This window comes from Aulonocara sp. 'chitande type north' Nkhata Bay, linkage group LG12 (assembly GCF_057382095.1).
Source record: "Aulonocara sp. 'chitande type north' Nkhata Bay isolate Kocher_YH1m ecotype deep benthic linkage group LG12, A_spYH_male_GT1.1, whole genome shotgun sequence".
Taxonomy (NCBI): domain Eukaryota; kingdom Metazoa; phylum Chordata; class Actinopteri; order Cichliformes; family Cichlidae; genus Aulonocara; species Aulonocara sp. 'chitande type north' Nkhata Bay.
In genome coordinates this window covers 25760606-25775880 of record NC_141355.1, presented here as the reverse complement: position 1 = coordinate 25775880, position 15275 = coordinate 25760606, and the positions used below count along the sequence as shown (strand labels likewise).

General features: G+C 41.9%; 1 protein-coding gene across 2 annotated transcripts; it reads left to right on the top strand.

Moving 5' to 3' along the window:
- Positions 1-1144: 1144 nt before the first annotated feature.
- On the top strand, positions 1145-6323 carry plk2b (polo-like kinase 2b (Drosophila)). 2 transcript variants are annotated; one of them, XM_086314632.1, is made up of 14 exons: positions 1145-1369; positions 1481-1588; positions 1688-1804; positions 2119-2248; positions 2413-2596; positions 2813-3011; positions 3140-3287; positions 3487-3581; positions 3873-4005; positions 4167-4247; positions 4379-4538; positions 4689-4818; positions 4971-5081; positions 5248-6323. In XM_086314632.1, exons 1-14 carry the CDS (start codon positions 1184-1186, stop codon positions 5437-5439), a joined length of 1974 nt encoding a protein of 657 aa, XP_086170758.1. In that variant the 5' UTR covers positions 1145-1183; the 3' UTR covers positions 5440-6323. The 2 variants fall into 2 exon arrangements, with proteins under 2 accessions (XP_086170758.1, XP_086170757.1); XM_086314631.1 differs by having other exon boundaries at positions 3116-3287.
- The last annotated feature ends 8952 nt before the right edge of the window (positions 6324-15275 follow it).

Genomic DNA, 15275 nt, shown 5'->3' with positions numbered 1-15275 from the left:
TTTCTTGTGTGTGTGTGGCTTTTCTAAAATAAATGTCTGCGGCCACAGCTGGAGGTCAGGTTTAACATTGGTTTGTTTGGTCTTTCGACACTGCACGTAGTTGTTATGGCCCGCACAGCCACGCCATAACTGCAAGTGGTAATTTGAGCCCTTTGCAATACATGGGTGCATGCACTTTGCCTGTTTGTTTACAGCAATCTGAACAACATGTGTTGGAATATTTCACTTTTAGGCAGAGAAGAGGTGAAGTTTTTGTGTCTTTCTGTTTTTGTTTCAATTCAATTCAGTTTTATTTATTTAGTTTTCACAACAACAGTCACCTCAGTAGTATTAGAAAGAAAACCCAACAGTTGTGTGAATTCTGAATTTAACAAGGAGCCACTGAAGAGAAGACTGGAATGGATACATATGAGGTTGGGTTATTCAGCCTTGCACATGGATGAATCTGGTCTTTCTACTGCCACAGGCAAATGACTCTGAAAACAACATTTTCTACATCTATAGATACAACCGCTAACCAGCTGAGTGAAGTCCCACGTGTCACTGCTCAGCTGGCATGCACTACATTGATAAACATACTGCAGGTCCCAAAGGTATGTCTGAAACCCGCATTTTAATCTGAATAGTGTCCAAAATCTCCACCTGAGGGCGCTCGTGCTCCAACCTGACCTCGGTGCAGCAACCGGATGGTGTGAGCCTGAAGAGAATGCAAATTATTCTCTTCAGCATAGTGGATATGTGCAAGTATATTTTCTTAAAGGGGCTATTTATTCGATGAATTCAGATTCGACTAAATAAATACTACAGTACAGCACGTGTCTATCTTCATTATCAAACTGTATGTATATATCAAAATGTGTATATATATATATATATATATATATATATATATATATATATATATATATATATATATATATATAAGCATATATATAAGCATATATATAATGCTTATTAAAAAACCAAAGTTTCGCACGTCGCTTTACATATTTCCATATCTGTGCCACCACCAACACAAACGTACATGTGAGGTAATCGATAACAGCCAGACCCCCGTTCTCTCATGCCCGTGACGTCAGAGAGAGGGCGGCAGACAGGGGGAGGGTTGAGCGCCAGAGTATAAAGACTCCTGGCCGAGCTCTCCGGGATCCATTCTGAGTTTTGTACGACAGACCTATAACTGATGGAAGTACAGAGAAGCGCCGGGCACCAACAGACAAACGGCAGCACCATGTGTGAATCCACGCAGAGGTCCTGCGAGCCTCGCCGAAAGAAAATGGATGAGCGCAGTGCACCCTCAGAAATGGCCAGGATAATCACTGATCCTGCCACGGGGAAGTGCTACTGCCGTGGAAAAGTTTTGGGAAAGGTAGCGCAAGCATTCCATCGTTTTTTCTTTTCTTTAAAAACATTTTTTCCCCCCTTGGGATTTACCTAACCCGAAGACAAAACATGTTAACAGTGTTGTTCCTTTTTCCAGGGAGGATTTGCTAAATGTTATGAGATGACCGACCTCTCCACCAGCAAAGTTTACGCAGCCAAAATCATCCCTCATGCGCGCGTCTCCAAACCTCACCAACGGGAAAAGGTAAGCGCGCAACTCCGATCCTTGAGCGCAGTGATGTTCAACTTATATGTTTATATATATATATATATTTAAGACATGTTTTGTCTTTCGTTTCGCTAGATTGACAGAGAAATTGAGCTGCACAGATTACTACACCATAAACACATCGTGCATTTTTATCACCATTTTGAGGACAAGGAGAACATCTACATCCTGCTGGAGTACTGCAGCAGGAAAGTAAGTGCTGTTTTTTCCACATGGTAAATTTGAAATGACTTTACTGCCGCCGTGTTTCTAATGTGAACAAGACCTGCATTGCACCCAAAATCCAGCGAGGCACTACTTGGTATTCAGAATGTGCCCCACTCTATAAAGAGCTTTACTGTTTTAATTAACTGTCGAAAGTAGAAAACTTTAATGTGTTACCACGGGGTTTGAAATTAAGGGAAGTAGTCAAGTGTGATAAGCTTTTCTGCACAGAGGACAGTGCTTATATCTTGGGAAAGCTCTATAATTATTCTCATCTCTATGCTTTGTTTTTTTTCCCGCAGTCATTAGCCCATATCCTGAAGGTCCGCAAAGTGCTTACTGAGCCAGAGGTGCGTTATTACCTGAGACAGATTGTGTCTGGACTGAAGTACCTGCATGAACAGGAAATCCTTCACAGAGACCTGAAACTTGGTTAGTGATATTACAGTGCTGTGCATAATCTTTCATTGTGTGCAGGGAGAACATCATTCCTTGTAACTAAACCTCAGTCTGTACCTCTACATTTGCTGTGCTCATGCTTTGATCCTGGCTTGAATATCAAGTGTTCATCATCTCATTCCCTTTCTTCCCGACAGGTAACTTTTTTGTGAACGAGACGATGGAGCTGAAGGTCGGGGACTTTGGTCTGGCTGCCAAGTTGGAGCCAGCGGGAAACAGGAGGAAGACGATCTGCGGGACTCCCAACTACCTGTCCCCTGAGGTTCTCAACAAGCAGGGCCACGGCTGTGAATCAGACATCTGGGCCTTGGGCTGTGTAATGTGAGTCGGATATCTATAAATTTAGCATTAGGGAACTTCAAAAGGTTTAGTAATGAATTATTAAGAAACTATCTATATTGGCATCGGGTGTTATGGACAGGCCTATTCTTGTCTTACTACTTTCACTTAGAAATATGTGATATGTGTGATAAACTACCCATGCATCTCCTATGGCATAAATAGCTCCCTCACTCAATGCCCTCTATCCTCCTCCAGGTACACTATGCTGCTGGGCAGACCTCCTTTCGAAACCACCAACCTGAAGGAGACATACAGGTGTATTAGAGAAGCCCGCTACTCCCTCCCCTCGTCCCTGTCACCACAGGCTAAGCAGCTAATCGCCAGCCTGCTTGCCAAGATGCCAGAGGACAGGCCCAACCTGGACCACATTCTGAGGCATGACTTCTTCACACAGGTTAGACACGATTGCCAAATCTATGTCACTCTATGTTGAACACTGTAAATGTCACAGCGTAGGAGTTTAACAATTACACTCCCCCCCCCCCCACTTCCCACCAGATGACCCACTTTGGTTCTTCACAGGGCTTCAGTCCAGAACGTCTGCCTGCTAGCTGCTGCCATTCAGCACCAGATTTCCACATCTCTAGCCCTGCCAAGAGTTTCTTCAAGAAAGCTGCTGCTGCGCTGTTTGGTGGGAAGAGGGACAAGGTCAAGTACTACGAGACTCTGAGTGAGTATTGCAACAGCATTTAAGTTCTCAGTATACTACTTGTCACACTAATAGTTTGTATTTGAGTCTGAATTTATGCTCGAAGCACGGGCATCATTACACCTAGCGTTAACTGAGTGTGCATGACCCATTTTATCACCCTTAGGCTGGTCATGGAGGTCATCCTCTCATTTTTCTGCACTCCTTTTGTCCTTCATAGATAAGTTAACCAAAGAGGAAGAGGAGATCTACAAGTTGCAGCATGACTTGGAGAGAACTGCCATCAGCCAACAGCACAGCAAAAAGGTGTCTGAGGTAAGAACTGAAGACAGGATATTTGCAAGAGTGTGGGTGATGTTGCAGGTAGATTCATCATAACGGCAGTTAAATAGATCTGAGATATCACGTTGAGGAGAATCCAGTGAGTCATTCTGGAGCTGTGCCAAAACTTTATAACGAGCACATTTTTCCCGAAGTGCTAAAAGCACTTATTTTCAACCTTTAAGCCAACCTCTTTGCATCTGTGGGTGATCACTGAGTCATAGTAGGAAGGGATGATCTAAACTCACAGATTCTAAACCCTGTCGTCACTCATTCCCACCTCAGAATGGAAGTCTACTTCCGCCATCTGCCGAGAGCCCCGTTGCCCCGGCAACAGAGAGCCAGTCCCCGACGACGCAAGACACCATCCGTCTGATCGTCAGGGGGAGTCTGGGAAGCTGCAGCAGCAGTAGTGAATGTAAGTTCACCCACACGTTTAACAGAGCGCAGACAGACTGGAATTATTTTTTGATGTATTATGGAAAAGAAATCAGTGTTACAGAGAGCTGCTGCCATAGCTAGAGTGTTTAGTACCATTGTCATGTCAAGCTGACTGAGCACCTGTTATTGCTCCAAAAGGCCTGGAAGACAGCACGACAGGGAGTGTGGCTGAGACTGTTGCAAGTGTGCTGAGGGGGTGTCTGGAGAATATGCCTAAAGGTGAGTGAACTAACAAAGCCTTGACCTCTACATGCATGCCTTAGCTGCAATTAATAGTGCACTTAAGCTCACTGTTTCATTATACCTTTAACTGTATTCTAACCCTCCTCCTCTTTCTGTTCACCCTGCAGCCAGTGACATTCCTCAGGGCTCAACCAGCTGCAGTCTTCAATGGGTGACTAAATGGGTGGATTACTCCAACAAGTACGGTTTTGGATACCAGTTATCTGATCACACCGTGGGAGTTCTCTTCAACAATGGCACTCACATGAGCCTCCTACCCGACCGAAAGTATGTATTCTTTCTCAACGCCCTCCCTTAAATTTAAAAGTTATTAGTCACAACATTAACTTGTCTAAGCATGCTGCGGTTATCGTGTCAAATCTTTCAAAAATGTCATCTAACCGAATCTGATCTTTTTTGTTTTATTTTGGGTTTCAGGACCATCCATTACTACGCAGAGCTAGGCCAGCGCTCTGTCTTTCCCACCTGTGAGGTTCCTGAACACTTTGTCGGGCAGGTCACTGTGCTTAAGTACTTCTCCCATTACATGGAGGAAAACCTCATGGATGTAAGTAAAAAATCGTTATTCCTCCACTCCTTTATCCATTTTTAAAAAAATTGTTATGTTGCTGTTATGTTCCTTTTGTATTTCCACACCCTGTAGCCTTAGAGACGTTGCAGCTTGTCTAAACCTGATGTGCTACTCTTTTGCTTTCTCAGGGCGGGGACCTTGGCACTATAACAGACTCACACATGCCCAGACTTTACCTGCTGCAGTGGCTCAAGTCAGACCGCGCCCTCATGATGCTGTTTAATGACGGCACTTTCCAGGTAAACACACATTATCACAGGAGCATAGCTGCTGCTGGGCATGCTCAGTAGAAGCGTAGTTACAAGTGCGATGCATGGCATCAAGGAGCTTTAAACCACAAATCAAATAGACAAAAAGATTGTTCTCCAAACTTATCAGTTTTCTTGTTTGTTTTTATCTTTAAAGGTTAACTTTTACCACGATCACACCAAGATCATCCTGTGTTGCCAGAGGGAGGAGTACATGCTGACATACATTAACGAAGACCGCGTCTCCAAAACCTTCAAACTCAGCTCCCTGTTGAAGTCTGGCTGCCCTACTGACCTGCGGGAGCGCATGGTGTATTCCCTCAACATGCTTCTGCAGAGATGCAGCTAAACCCACACAGAGCGTGTGCTGGACAGACGAGCAAACCTACCGAACGTGTTACTGCGGTGGAATGAGGATGCCGAAAGAATCCATGGAAGACGAGTGGATTTCAAGAATGGATTTGAGCAGAGTAAATTAATCCAGCTGTGCGGTGTCATAATCACTCGGGCACCAGTGCGAGGTGTGGAAAAAAATAAAAAAGCAAGAGACTGAAAGACTGAGAAACTGAAATGTAGCACAATAACTGTGGATGGAAAAGGGCTGACTTGTATGTGGATTGTTGGAAGGAGAGAAAGGAGGGCGTATGTTGGTACGAATGCGATCCCCAAGTGTTTTATGGGGATGGGGAAAGAGGGATATTTGGGAAGTAGAGAGAAATGCTGGGCTGGCACCAGCTTCACTGTATAGAGTATAGCTGAATTAATCCAGAGGGAATCCATATATTGATGCTCTGAATGTCAGAGCCTGACTGTGGAATAATGTAAATGTTGTACAGCTTATGTCGCGGCCAACTCACCAGTGCAAAGGAATTACTGGCTAATATGTGAGGATGCTACAGAGTTTGGCTGTGTGTACGAGTGAGTGTGTGTCTGAGTGGGAAGGGTGTAATGTCACACTAACTTTAAAAACTGTGATTTGTTCTCTTTACTGACAGATGGGTTCAGCTTATTAAGTTGAGAACCAAAGGGGTGATATGGGGGAAGGGGGCAGGAGGAGAAAATGACGTTAAAAAAACAACAACAAAAAAACAACTAAAAAACTAGTACCATACATCCTCTGAGGATCCCTTAAGAGCCATTGTCACCTGGGTAAAAAATGTCCTGCATAACTTATTGTGTAAAAAAGCGCAGTATTTATTTATTTAATAAACAAGCTTTTTCTATCAAAAAAAAGAGTACTTGTCCTTTTTTTGGGGTGTGGCCACAGTCAAAGATGTTCCCAACATCAGCCAGTAGGTTGAATGTAAGCTTCACCCCACTGCCGTGCATGTGCATGGGTGAATGTGAAGTGCTGTAAATTGATTTTTAGAGCCTTGCTACGTTAAAAGACAGTATACAAGTGCAGACCTTTCACTGTTGTTATTTTCAAACTCCCTGAAGATGTTAAGATGTTTCATGCCGTTACTCTTTCTGAGAGTGGCCTTAATAATAGATTAGGGACATGCCATGTATTAGGGTTATTCTCAAACATACTTGGGGGAGCGGGGGCTGCCCTTGTTTCATAAGAAAATAAGCGGTTCCTGTTCAGTGTGGCGAGAATTAGATTCAAGCTAATTATGCCCATATCTGTGCAGGGGCCTAGGTCAAAGCAAGTATTTTATCTTCCCTATGTTTAAACTTGCAGCAGGAAATGGGTGCAGTGAGAGAGATGGGTTGATAGAGGTTGTGTTTACAGCGCAGTTGTTTATACGGTGGTTCAAGGCCTCTCATTTGCTGAGTTTTCTTCTGCAGTGATAAATGGAAGACGGCAAAGATGAGTGACTGTGCAATATGGCTGGCCTTGTCTCAGAAACACATGGGTTTGTTGGATTGTTCAGAGGAAGAGAAAGAGAGAAGACACTGACAGTGACGTAAAGCTACGAGGCGAGACGCAAAACGAAAGAGCTGGCCCAACTATGTCAGCGATTGCATCACAGCTTTTAAGGCAAAGTGGCTTCAGTGGTTCTTGGACATCCTTTCACGTTCACTGGCTGTAACCATAGAAACAAGCCGGCACCGACCAATTTTGCTCGAGTCGGAAATCGATGAGGGCCGCGTGTAAGACACCTGCCACGGCGTCTCCTCGTTGAGAGTCAGAGCTCGTGTCATCACACAGTTGTGATAAAATTGTGTAACTTGTGTCTTTTGGTCAGGCTTTTCGCTGCTCTCTCTTTGTTCTCCACCGCGAGTATTTGATTTAGCTGTCTGCTGAGCACCTCTTCACCTTCCCGGCTTATGTAATGATGGAAGTTGAACATGGACGCTTGAGTCATCCCTTTGGATGCTATCTCAGAATATCTGTGCTCTTCAGAGTTCAATAATGAATGCCTCATGCATAAACATACCCACACAGACAGAACCAGAACAGGAAGTAGCCTGCAAGAGTTGCTCAGGAATTATTCATGACGACACCTCCGGGTCTGAGTGTGTGGTTTTTTTTTACATTAATGGCCTCTGAAATGGATGCATCTGTCAGACAGAAATAGATCCCATTGTCGATGTAAAGTTTTTTTTGCTCTTCAAGGGCATTTACCGCTGGTCCTAACATCTTAACATGAGTGCAGCATCTCTGTCTGATGGATACACTGGGCAGAGCTAAATTGACAACAGGATGGTAACTCTTTGCTAGCAGGGTAGAGGTAGAAGGGCACTTACTCTGAGGTTGTTTGATCGAAAACAATGCGACAGCCCGTGGGGACGAAAAATGAAGCCAATGCAAAAGCATCTTAAATATTGAGCAGGAAATGACTTCACTTGCTGCAAAAGACATTCTGTTTAGCTCCTTTGCCGCAGTAAACACTTACATATTACGACATTGTGATTTCAAGTTATACTGACGCTTTTGAATTTAGTTATAGCACAGGCCTATGAATTTGCAGCATCCCTTGATCTCCTGGCTAGATTCACTCCTCATTCATCACAGTGAAAGAACAGTAAAAGAATTGTTTATTCACAGAAAATGTTCTTCTTCTTCTTTTTTTTTACTGGGAACACATAAAAAACAAACAAACAAAAGAAGACTTATAGTATATAGTAGTGAAAAAACAAAAACTTTTCTGTCATTTACCGTTTTTTTTGTTGTTTTTTTTTACTTATTACTTAATTACTTTAGTGTAGTATGAACTGCCATGGGGAAGTTCTTGGGAAAATCTGTAAACTTATTTAGATGCATTTTAAAAAGGCCAAAACATTCTTCACATTGTCCAAAGCTGTCTTTTGGGCTGGACTGGAATAGTTGGCAGGCTGATTCTGGCCCCTGGACCTTATTAAGCCTTGTCCCATCCCGAAGGGAGGGAGTGTGTAATCTATTCCACGTGTTTGTCTATTTGCTAGCATTCTAGCATCCACAGTTTTCAAGATATCGCATTTGAATTTTGTGTGACGGTAGATGCTACTAACAACTTTTTAATATTTTGGTGGTCAAGGTCAAGGTCACATGAAATGTGAAAATCAGTAAAAACTTTATATTTCCTACATTATTTATGGATGATCTTCAAACTTCACTACACATTGACATACTATGATTTGGGCGACATGAGTAACTAGGCTAAGCCTTTGACCTTGACCTTCATTGTTAGTGCCCAAGGTCAAAGTTGACCTTGACCTTTTTTTCTCTTTCAAAATACCATATCAAGAAAAATAACAAACGAAAGAGCAAGGTGACAACTATACAGCACATGTTTTGTTTTTGTTTTTGTTTTTTTATGCCTTGTCATGTGACAATGATGCCATAACAGGCGGACACCATTGTACTAATAAAAATATCAAAGTTTTGGTAAAGCCCTTACCCATCGTGGGGAGTTGAGCTCTCTGATTGCTCTTATTAAAGTTTAGTTAGGAGCATATCCATTTTGAAGCACAGATGCTATTTCAAATTAACTGAAACATACTACCTGCTCCAAAAAATCCAACATGTTGACGGCCATCAAGCTAATATTGAAGGGTCAGCACGCAGAGTCCTGAAAGTGGATGATGTTATGGTGGCTAGATCATACATATAAATGATTCTGCCAGTGAGTCAGCAAATGTTACCCGACTAGCTGCATTGGCTTTTTGTGAGTAAAGCACTTAACCTTGCAGAGACCAAAAAGGAAAGCAGTGCAAGCTTATTTGATGTTCTTAGTGTCACTGCTGTTTGGAGGGAAAATGTTTAGACTTGCTAGTTTTCAGTGTCACCCACACAAAGCTGCTACTCTGCTATGTCACGTTGACGGTGGGAAAAGTCTTGTGCACGCGGGCAGGCTTAGCTCTGGAACGAGTCTAAGCTGAAATGACAAAGGCGATCTTTATACCTCAGCGTCTATGATGAAGTTCTCTGCAGGCCAAAGAATGAGTCAGTTTAGTATTAAAAGTGATGGTAGGCATATTTTGCTTGAAGAGAAAAGCACTCTTTCTTACACGTACACACTGGGATGCACTCGAGGGATTAGAAAGCCTTTGCATATGAAATGTCAATGCTCCTCCTCCTACTATGTGTACAAAAACAGATGTACTGTAGAAAGAGCTGGGATGACTGTAGCTTTGCCCATTCTCTGCTGTAGCCTACATTACTGAACAGAGCGATGAGCAATGCTCAGCAGTCATACTTGCAAAGTTGACAGCACAAACTCCAGCTAATTACTGTAATCTTATTAAGAAAATGTGCTTCCTGAGTGTGCTCAAGCATGCCAAAAATTTGTGTGCACGTGACTGCTTGTCAGTATGTTTGGTTTTCTTTCAGGTGTTCAAAGACGTATAATGTTCCCAGTGAGTCACCCTGCACGATGCAGTGGTCATTCAGTGGCTCAGCAGAGTGACGTTCATGTTCTCCCATCTGAATCCTATAATTTCCTACAATCAACTCTCGGAAAAGGTCTTTTACTCTGGCTGAAAATAGAACCTTCTTGAGTCTAAAAAACTTTCTGCTCTATTCGTGGATCACAGAGTTGTCCAGCTCAATTTCAGAGAATGTAAGAAGGATAAAGGCAGATTTCATGAGCAAAAGCAAACATCACTGGATCGCTGCTTGTATTTTATTCCAACAAAGGTTAGTTTCTTTCACTTGCACCATGTTGTAGAGACGGGAATCAAAAACCGGTACTAAATTGTGTAATTTCATGTAAAATGCATATCACATGCAAAATGTTTTTAGCCACATGTAAGCCTGTTTCTACCAATTCTACTCTGATGTTAAAAACATGCATTAGTAATCAATAAGGGTATTGATAAAGATCTAACCTTTCACCAGAACCAGTAACACAACTGGTAAATCAGCAGTTTTCTATACTATCCAGTCATTCACAGTTTCCTCAAGATAATAATTTTGCCTGCTGCAGTTCTTCCTGTTCTCAAACGCACTCTATTAGTTAAATGCTTGAGCTTCATCTTTTATTAAATGCATCTAATTACCACATAATTACATGGGGAGGGGGTTCTTTATTCAGATATTAGTCACATGTGTCAGACTAACTATACTGGAATGAACCGAGATGAACCACTGCAGACAGCCTGCGTAACAAGGCTGTTGGATTGTCGTACACTGTCACATGCAGTGGATGAGCATCACAGGCTGATCATTATATTTCAGTGACTGATTTTTTATTTTATTTCTTGTGGGTCCCTTTCTGAGGACAGATTGTCTTACGTCTTCGCTGACTCTGCCAGCATCCTCCTGTGTGATGTCAGTAGAGAATGTGACTTGCTGGTGATTTCCACAAACACATCACATGAATGTGTGGGCAGACCTCTGACAAGAGGGAAAGGATGAAACTAAAAGGGGGGAACTTAACAGAAAAAAGTTTTAAAATCTGCAAGAGGTTTATCTGAAATGAAAAATTCTGCCACGTAGAAGTTTTAATCCACTATTGCTAGCAGAAAATAGCACACAATTAACTGGGATGATTCAATTCGCTTCTGCCTGTGGGGACTGAATTGCTTTTAGAGCCTGCATTAAAAGAGGGGCAACCTCTGGGGGTGAGAAATAAAGCCAGCGCAACTTCCTAAAACTGGAGTTCCTCTAAAAGCAGCTCAGTCCCTGTAGACTTTCATGTTAAAATACCCAACTCTGCAGGAGATGTTCACATCTTGGTCAGTGAAATCAATCAATAAATAAACTTTTGCTGTCATTAGATTCTCATTAGCTTCAGTCACTGTTAATGCAACTGTGTTACCAAAAAACTGACTTGCCGTGTAGCTAATTCCACTAAGATGCCATCCGAGAAGCCTGTGCTTCTGTTTTGGGGAGTGAAACTGTGGTATTTTAATCGTCTATTACTTACCATGAATTATTTGGTCTGGCACGGACCCATGCAGTGTCCATGGAAGCATTATCCAATTAGTTACAAGTGTGCTCTCTTGTCCTCAAACATGTGGTTACCATTATCTTTCACATACCCTCTATGGCATTACCACATAAAACACGATACATAATACAGATTTTCTGTAGACCGTTGATTAGGGTAGCACAAACAGTCAGACCTGTCTCTGTCACCAGCATTACAGGCATTTGGTTGCAATTCCTGTGGAAACTAAAGCTCGTCCAAAAGTCCTGCAGCATCCTCGCATCCGTTTCATTATAGCATTGTGGTTTTACACATGATCACTGAAATGCATCGGGTTGGGAGATAATTATGGTTTGGTATCGCTAAGTAAAAATTCCATCCATACCAGCACATAAACGGATGTGCTGTGAGGCTTTCTGAAAGTCCCTTTCTCATATTAAAATTCTTACATTTGCAAAGTTTCAACATGTCTGGGAGTTACAGCTGAGTCACTCGCAATTTTATTTGTTCCAGCTATCACCTCAAGCTGTCATTTTGAAGGTCAGCTTAGTGATTTTTTTTTCAAAAGCTGCCACAGTAGTTTGTAAAAGTACAATCCGGCTAAGTAATACAATACGACCAAATAAAAATACAAAATAAAATTCAAATTAAAAAGCAAACTGACTGGTTGCTGTACTGCTCACACTGCGTGAGATTAAAAGAAAAGTGTGGTCCTCTCTTCATGATTCTGTCATGCCAAATAATACAGACACACGGCTCAAAGGGTACTTAAGGAAAGCAGTGTTAGTGTCACCAAGTGTGGAAAGCTTTTAGTAACGATCTGCAACGTGTGGCAAGTGTTGAAACACAGCCCTGCTTTGTGGAGGGAGGAAACTCCCGAGGCTTCAAAGCAGCATTTCAATCCGGTGATTCACATTGGAGACACATGGACAAAGCAAATCCTGTACGGCACTCACATGCACACACGCTTAGAAGTGGGGCTGGGTTGCTCAACAAGTTCACACTTTAATGTTAACCTGCCTTTGTAGAGTTGTGCTGAAGCTGCTCATGTGCTGCAAAGATTAAACATAATATAAATCTTATATTTTTATGTAAATATATGTCAGAGTCACTGAATCTAGCCGATTCAGCATTGTTGATACAAAAAGCTTTGATTCAGTGCTGCACCTTTCACATTGTCATAACTTGCCCACACACTTAAGTGCCAGTAAAACTGCTCGATACAGAGGACTGTGTATTCTTTAAGCTCTTCAGAAGCTCTTGTCTTTCCCTAATATCGCTGTAGGAATGTCAACTTGCTGTAACAAGATCTGAACTTCAAGGAGTTTAGATCTCTGACTCAGTAATAAAGTTTGTTCAGCTATTCTAACTGAAAAGTCTGTGTCAAAAAGCCATGGACCTTTGGCATTTCTCCATGCCCACATTAACACGCCTTCGTCTGGTAAATGCCAAAAGTACTGTTACCCAGATTGCCATTCTCCCAGCATGCACTAGGCAAGTGCAGGGGTGGACAAATGGACTGTGGTGCTGGATGGAGGAGGACTCTCCATGATGACGGCTGGGGGAAGATGAATCTCCACAGGGCCAGTGCTTACACACTCAAGGGAAAACATTTTTAAAGTTATATTTAATTTGCGATTTTTCAAATCTAAATTTCTGTTTGAGAATAGCTACAACCTAAACTGTATTTGTGTGCTGTTAAATATAGGGTATCAGGTGCAAATATTCACTGAAGGGAAGAAAAGAAGCTGTCATTATATAGCTGAAACTGCCTTTTGTTGATGCTCTTGCTCTCTCCTTTGTCTACGCTCACTCATTCATGAAAAAATCAGCTTTGGCATAGAAATAGCAAGAGAGAGAAAAATTGAAATGCCAGGACAGAGAGGAAACGGGAGGGTCAGGTATGAGGTTCGCGTGGTCAAGATAAATGTTTCCGGCGGCTTGCCTGACGGCCCCATCAATGAGCCAATCAATGCATCATCTGCAATAATAGATCTGCAGTGTGCACTTGCTCTGCTATTGAGCTGAGTGGGAGACACTACTGTTCCTATGGCAACTGGCACTCTCATCCTCGCCCGCACGTAAACATCCAGCTGTTATTAATTTGGCTGCTTTGTTAGTCATCCTGAATTGCGTGCACACCTCCTTGGTTAAGCATTGCAATAATATTATTTCATAGACTGATAACCAAGTCTCACAGGGTACAAATGCGAAAGCATTATATCTAAACTGAGATCTTTCCCTACACATCATTTAAAACGTTCAACCGAATAAAAAAAAGGGCTCATAATGCTTTAAAGAGCAAAAGTTATGCAGTTAGAAATGTGTATTGCTCATAGACAGTATGGATGTAGTTGCTGTGATGTCATGCACTGACTTGTGAAAGTCCTGTTTATGAGATATTTCTTGGCCTTTATATACAATGCAAGTACACTTTTGCATTGCGTTAATGTTTCCAAGCAACATCCACGTTTTATACATATTTCATGACTGGTGGGTGAGTGTTTGCTAGCAGTTGCTAAGTTAATACTGTTACAAAGAAGTACACATCAGTACACCAGAAACCTCTGTGTGATTGGTTTGATTGTAGGCAGGTTGCTGCGGTCGCCCATAGTTTGTATAGCAAACACAGACTTGTCTCAAAACACTCGTTAACTACTCTCAGAGCAGTAGTGAAACTGCACACAGTGAAAGTGCCGCACAAACCTGAAATTGAGAACGCTCACTTTCATAGTAATAGTTTTGCCATCCCTGCTGCTACAACTAAGGTGTTCCAAAAGGTGCAACTGCATTGCACTGTTTCCAGTTTCACTCACACTTGGCGAATGGTTTTGGTAAGTGTTTGTCGACGACGACTTTCCATACAAACTAAAGGCAACCACGCAAATCTGCTCGTGACCAAAGCAATTACAAGGATTTGTTTCTGGCAACATGCTCTTTGTGACTGATTTCACCCAGCAACAGCCAGAAACCTCCAACAACCACTTGCCAACCAGTTGGAGAATAGTTTTATCTAGTGATCAATAGGTGATGGGTGGTCATTAACCTTTGGACTGTGTCACCGAGGCCATAGTAAAGATGTAGGTAAATGAACTTATCATTTTTCTTGGCTTACTGTAGACATAATATGAATTCGATTTAATCAGTGATAATATCTAAACAATTTTTATGTTATGGTGACCAAAAAAACTAAGGTTGTGAACTTCATATTGTTGCAAGAGTTGATTCACAAATGACTCTCCTAATCACAGCTTTGTTCTTTTCTCTCATTGCTTTCAGCTTACTGGTAACTTACTCATGATGCTTGCAACAGTATTTTCAGACTGTCTTTGTCTTAGCTTTTTGCCAAAACTTATCTTCCTTATCACCATGCTTTTACTTTACACTTGTGTTTATTTTGTGTTAATCACCTGACACCCACAGGAAGTATCCACCCAGATAACACCGTCTGCATAAACAAGTTACACAGATGTTTTACTTGGACCATTTGACAATACCCCGGAGTTAAGAGCAAAGTTTAGGCATTTTAAAATAGACAAAAACATGGCAAGTAAATATGCTATATAATATATAAAGTAAAAACCCATATGATATGGGTAATTTGAGAGCCATAATCACTGCATTACAAATCAGTTTTGCTTGTTATACAACAAATGGGGAGCAGCTGCTGCAATGGCTCTTCTGAATGATTGAAACTGACTGAGACAGGAGTGATAGACAGTGACAGTCACTGAGGTACATGCGTTCATGAATAAATTTTCAGCTAGCCAAATGTGACACGATAATTGTTGACGAACTGTCATGCCATTTACTGTTAACGAAGCAGCAGGACAATAGCAGTTGTCACTGTTTGTATTCCTTTCAGAGGAAGTGAACAGGAACACAT

Bases quoted from the DNA above. Each gene is read 5' to 3' on its own strand.
- plk2b (XM_086314631.1), top strand. From the start codon at position 1,184: ATGGAAGTACAGAGAAGCGCCGGGCACCAACAGACAAACGGCAGCACC. The intron at 2,597-2,812 runs GTGAGTCGGATA...ATCCTCCTCCAG, and splicing joins TGGGCCTTGGGCTGTGTAAT to GTACACTATGCTGCTGGGCA. The intron at 5,082-5,247 runs GTAAACACACAT...TTATCTTTAAAG, and splicing joins TTAATGACGGCACTTTCCAG to GTTAACTTTTACCACGATCA.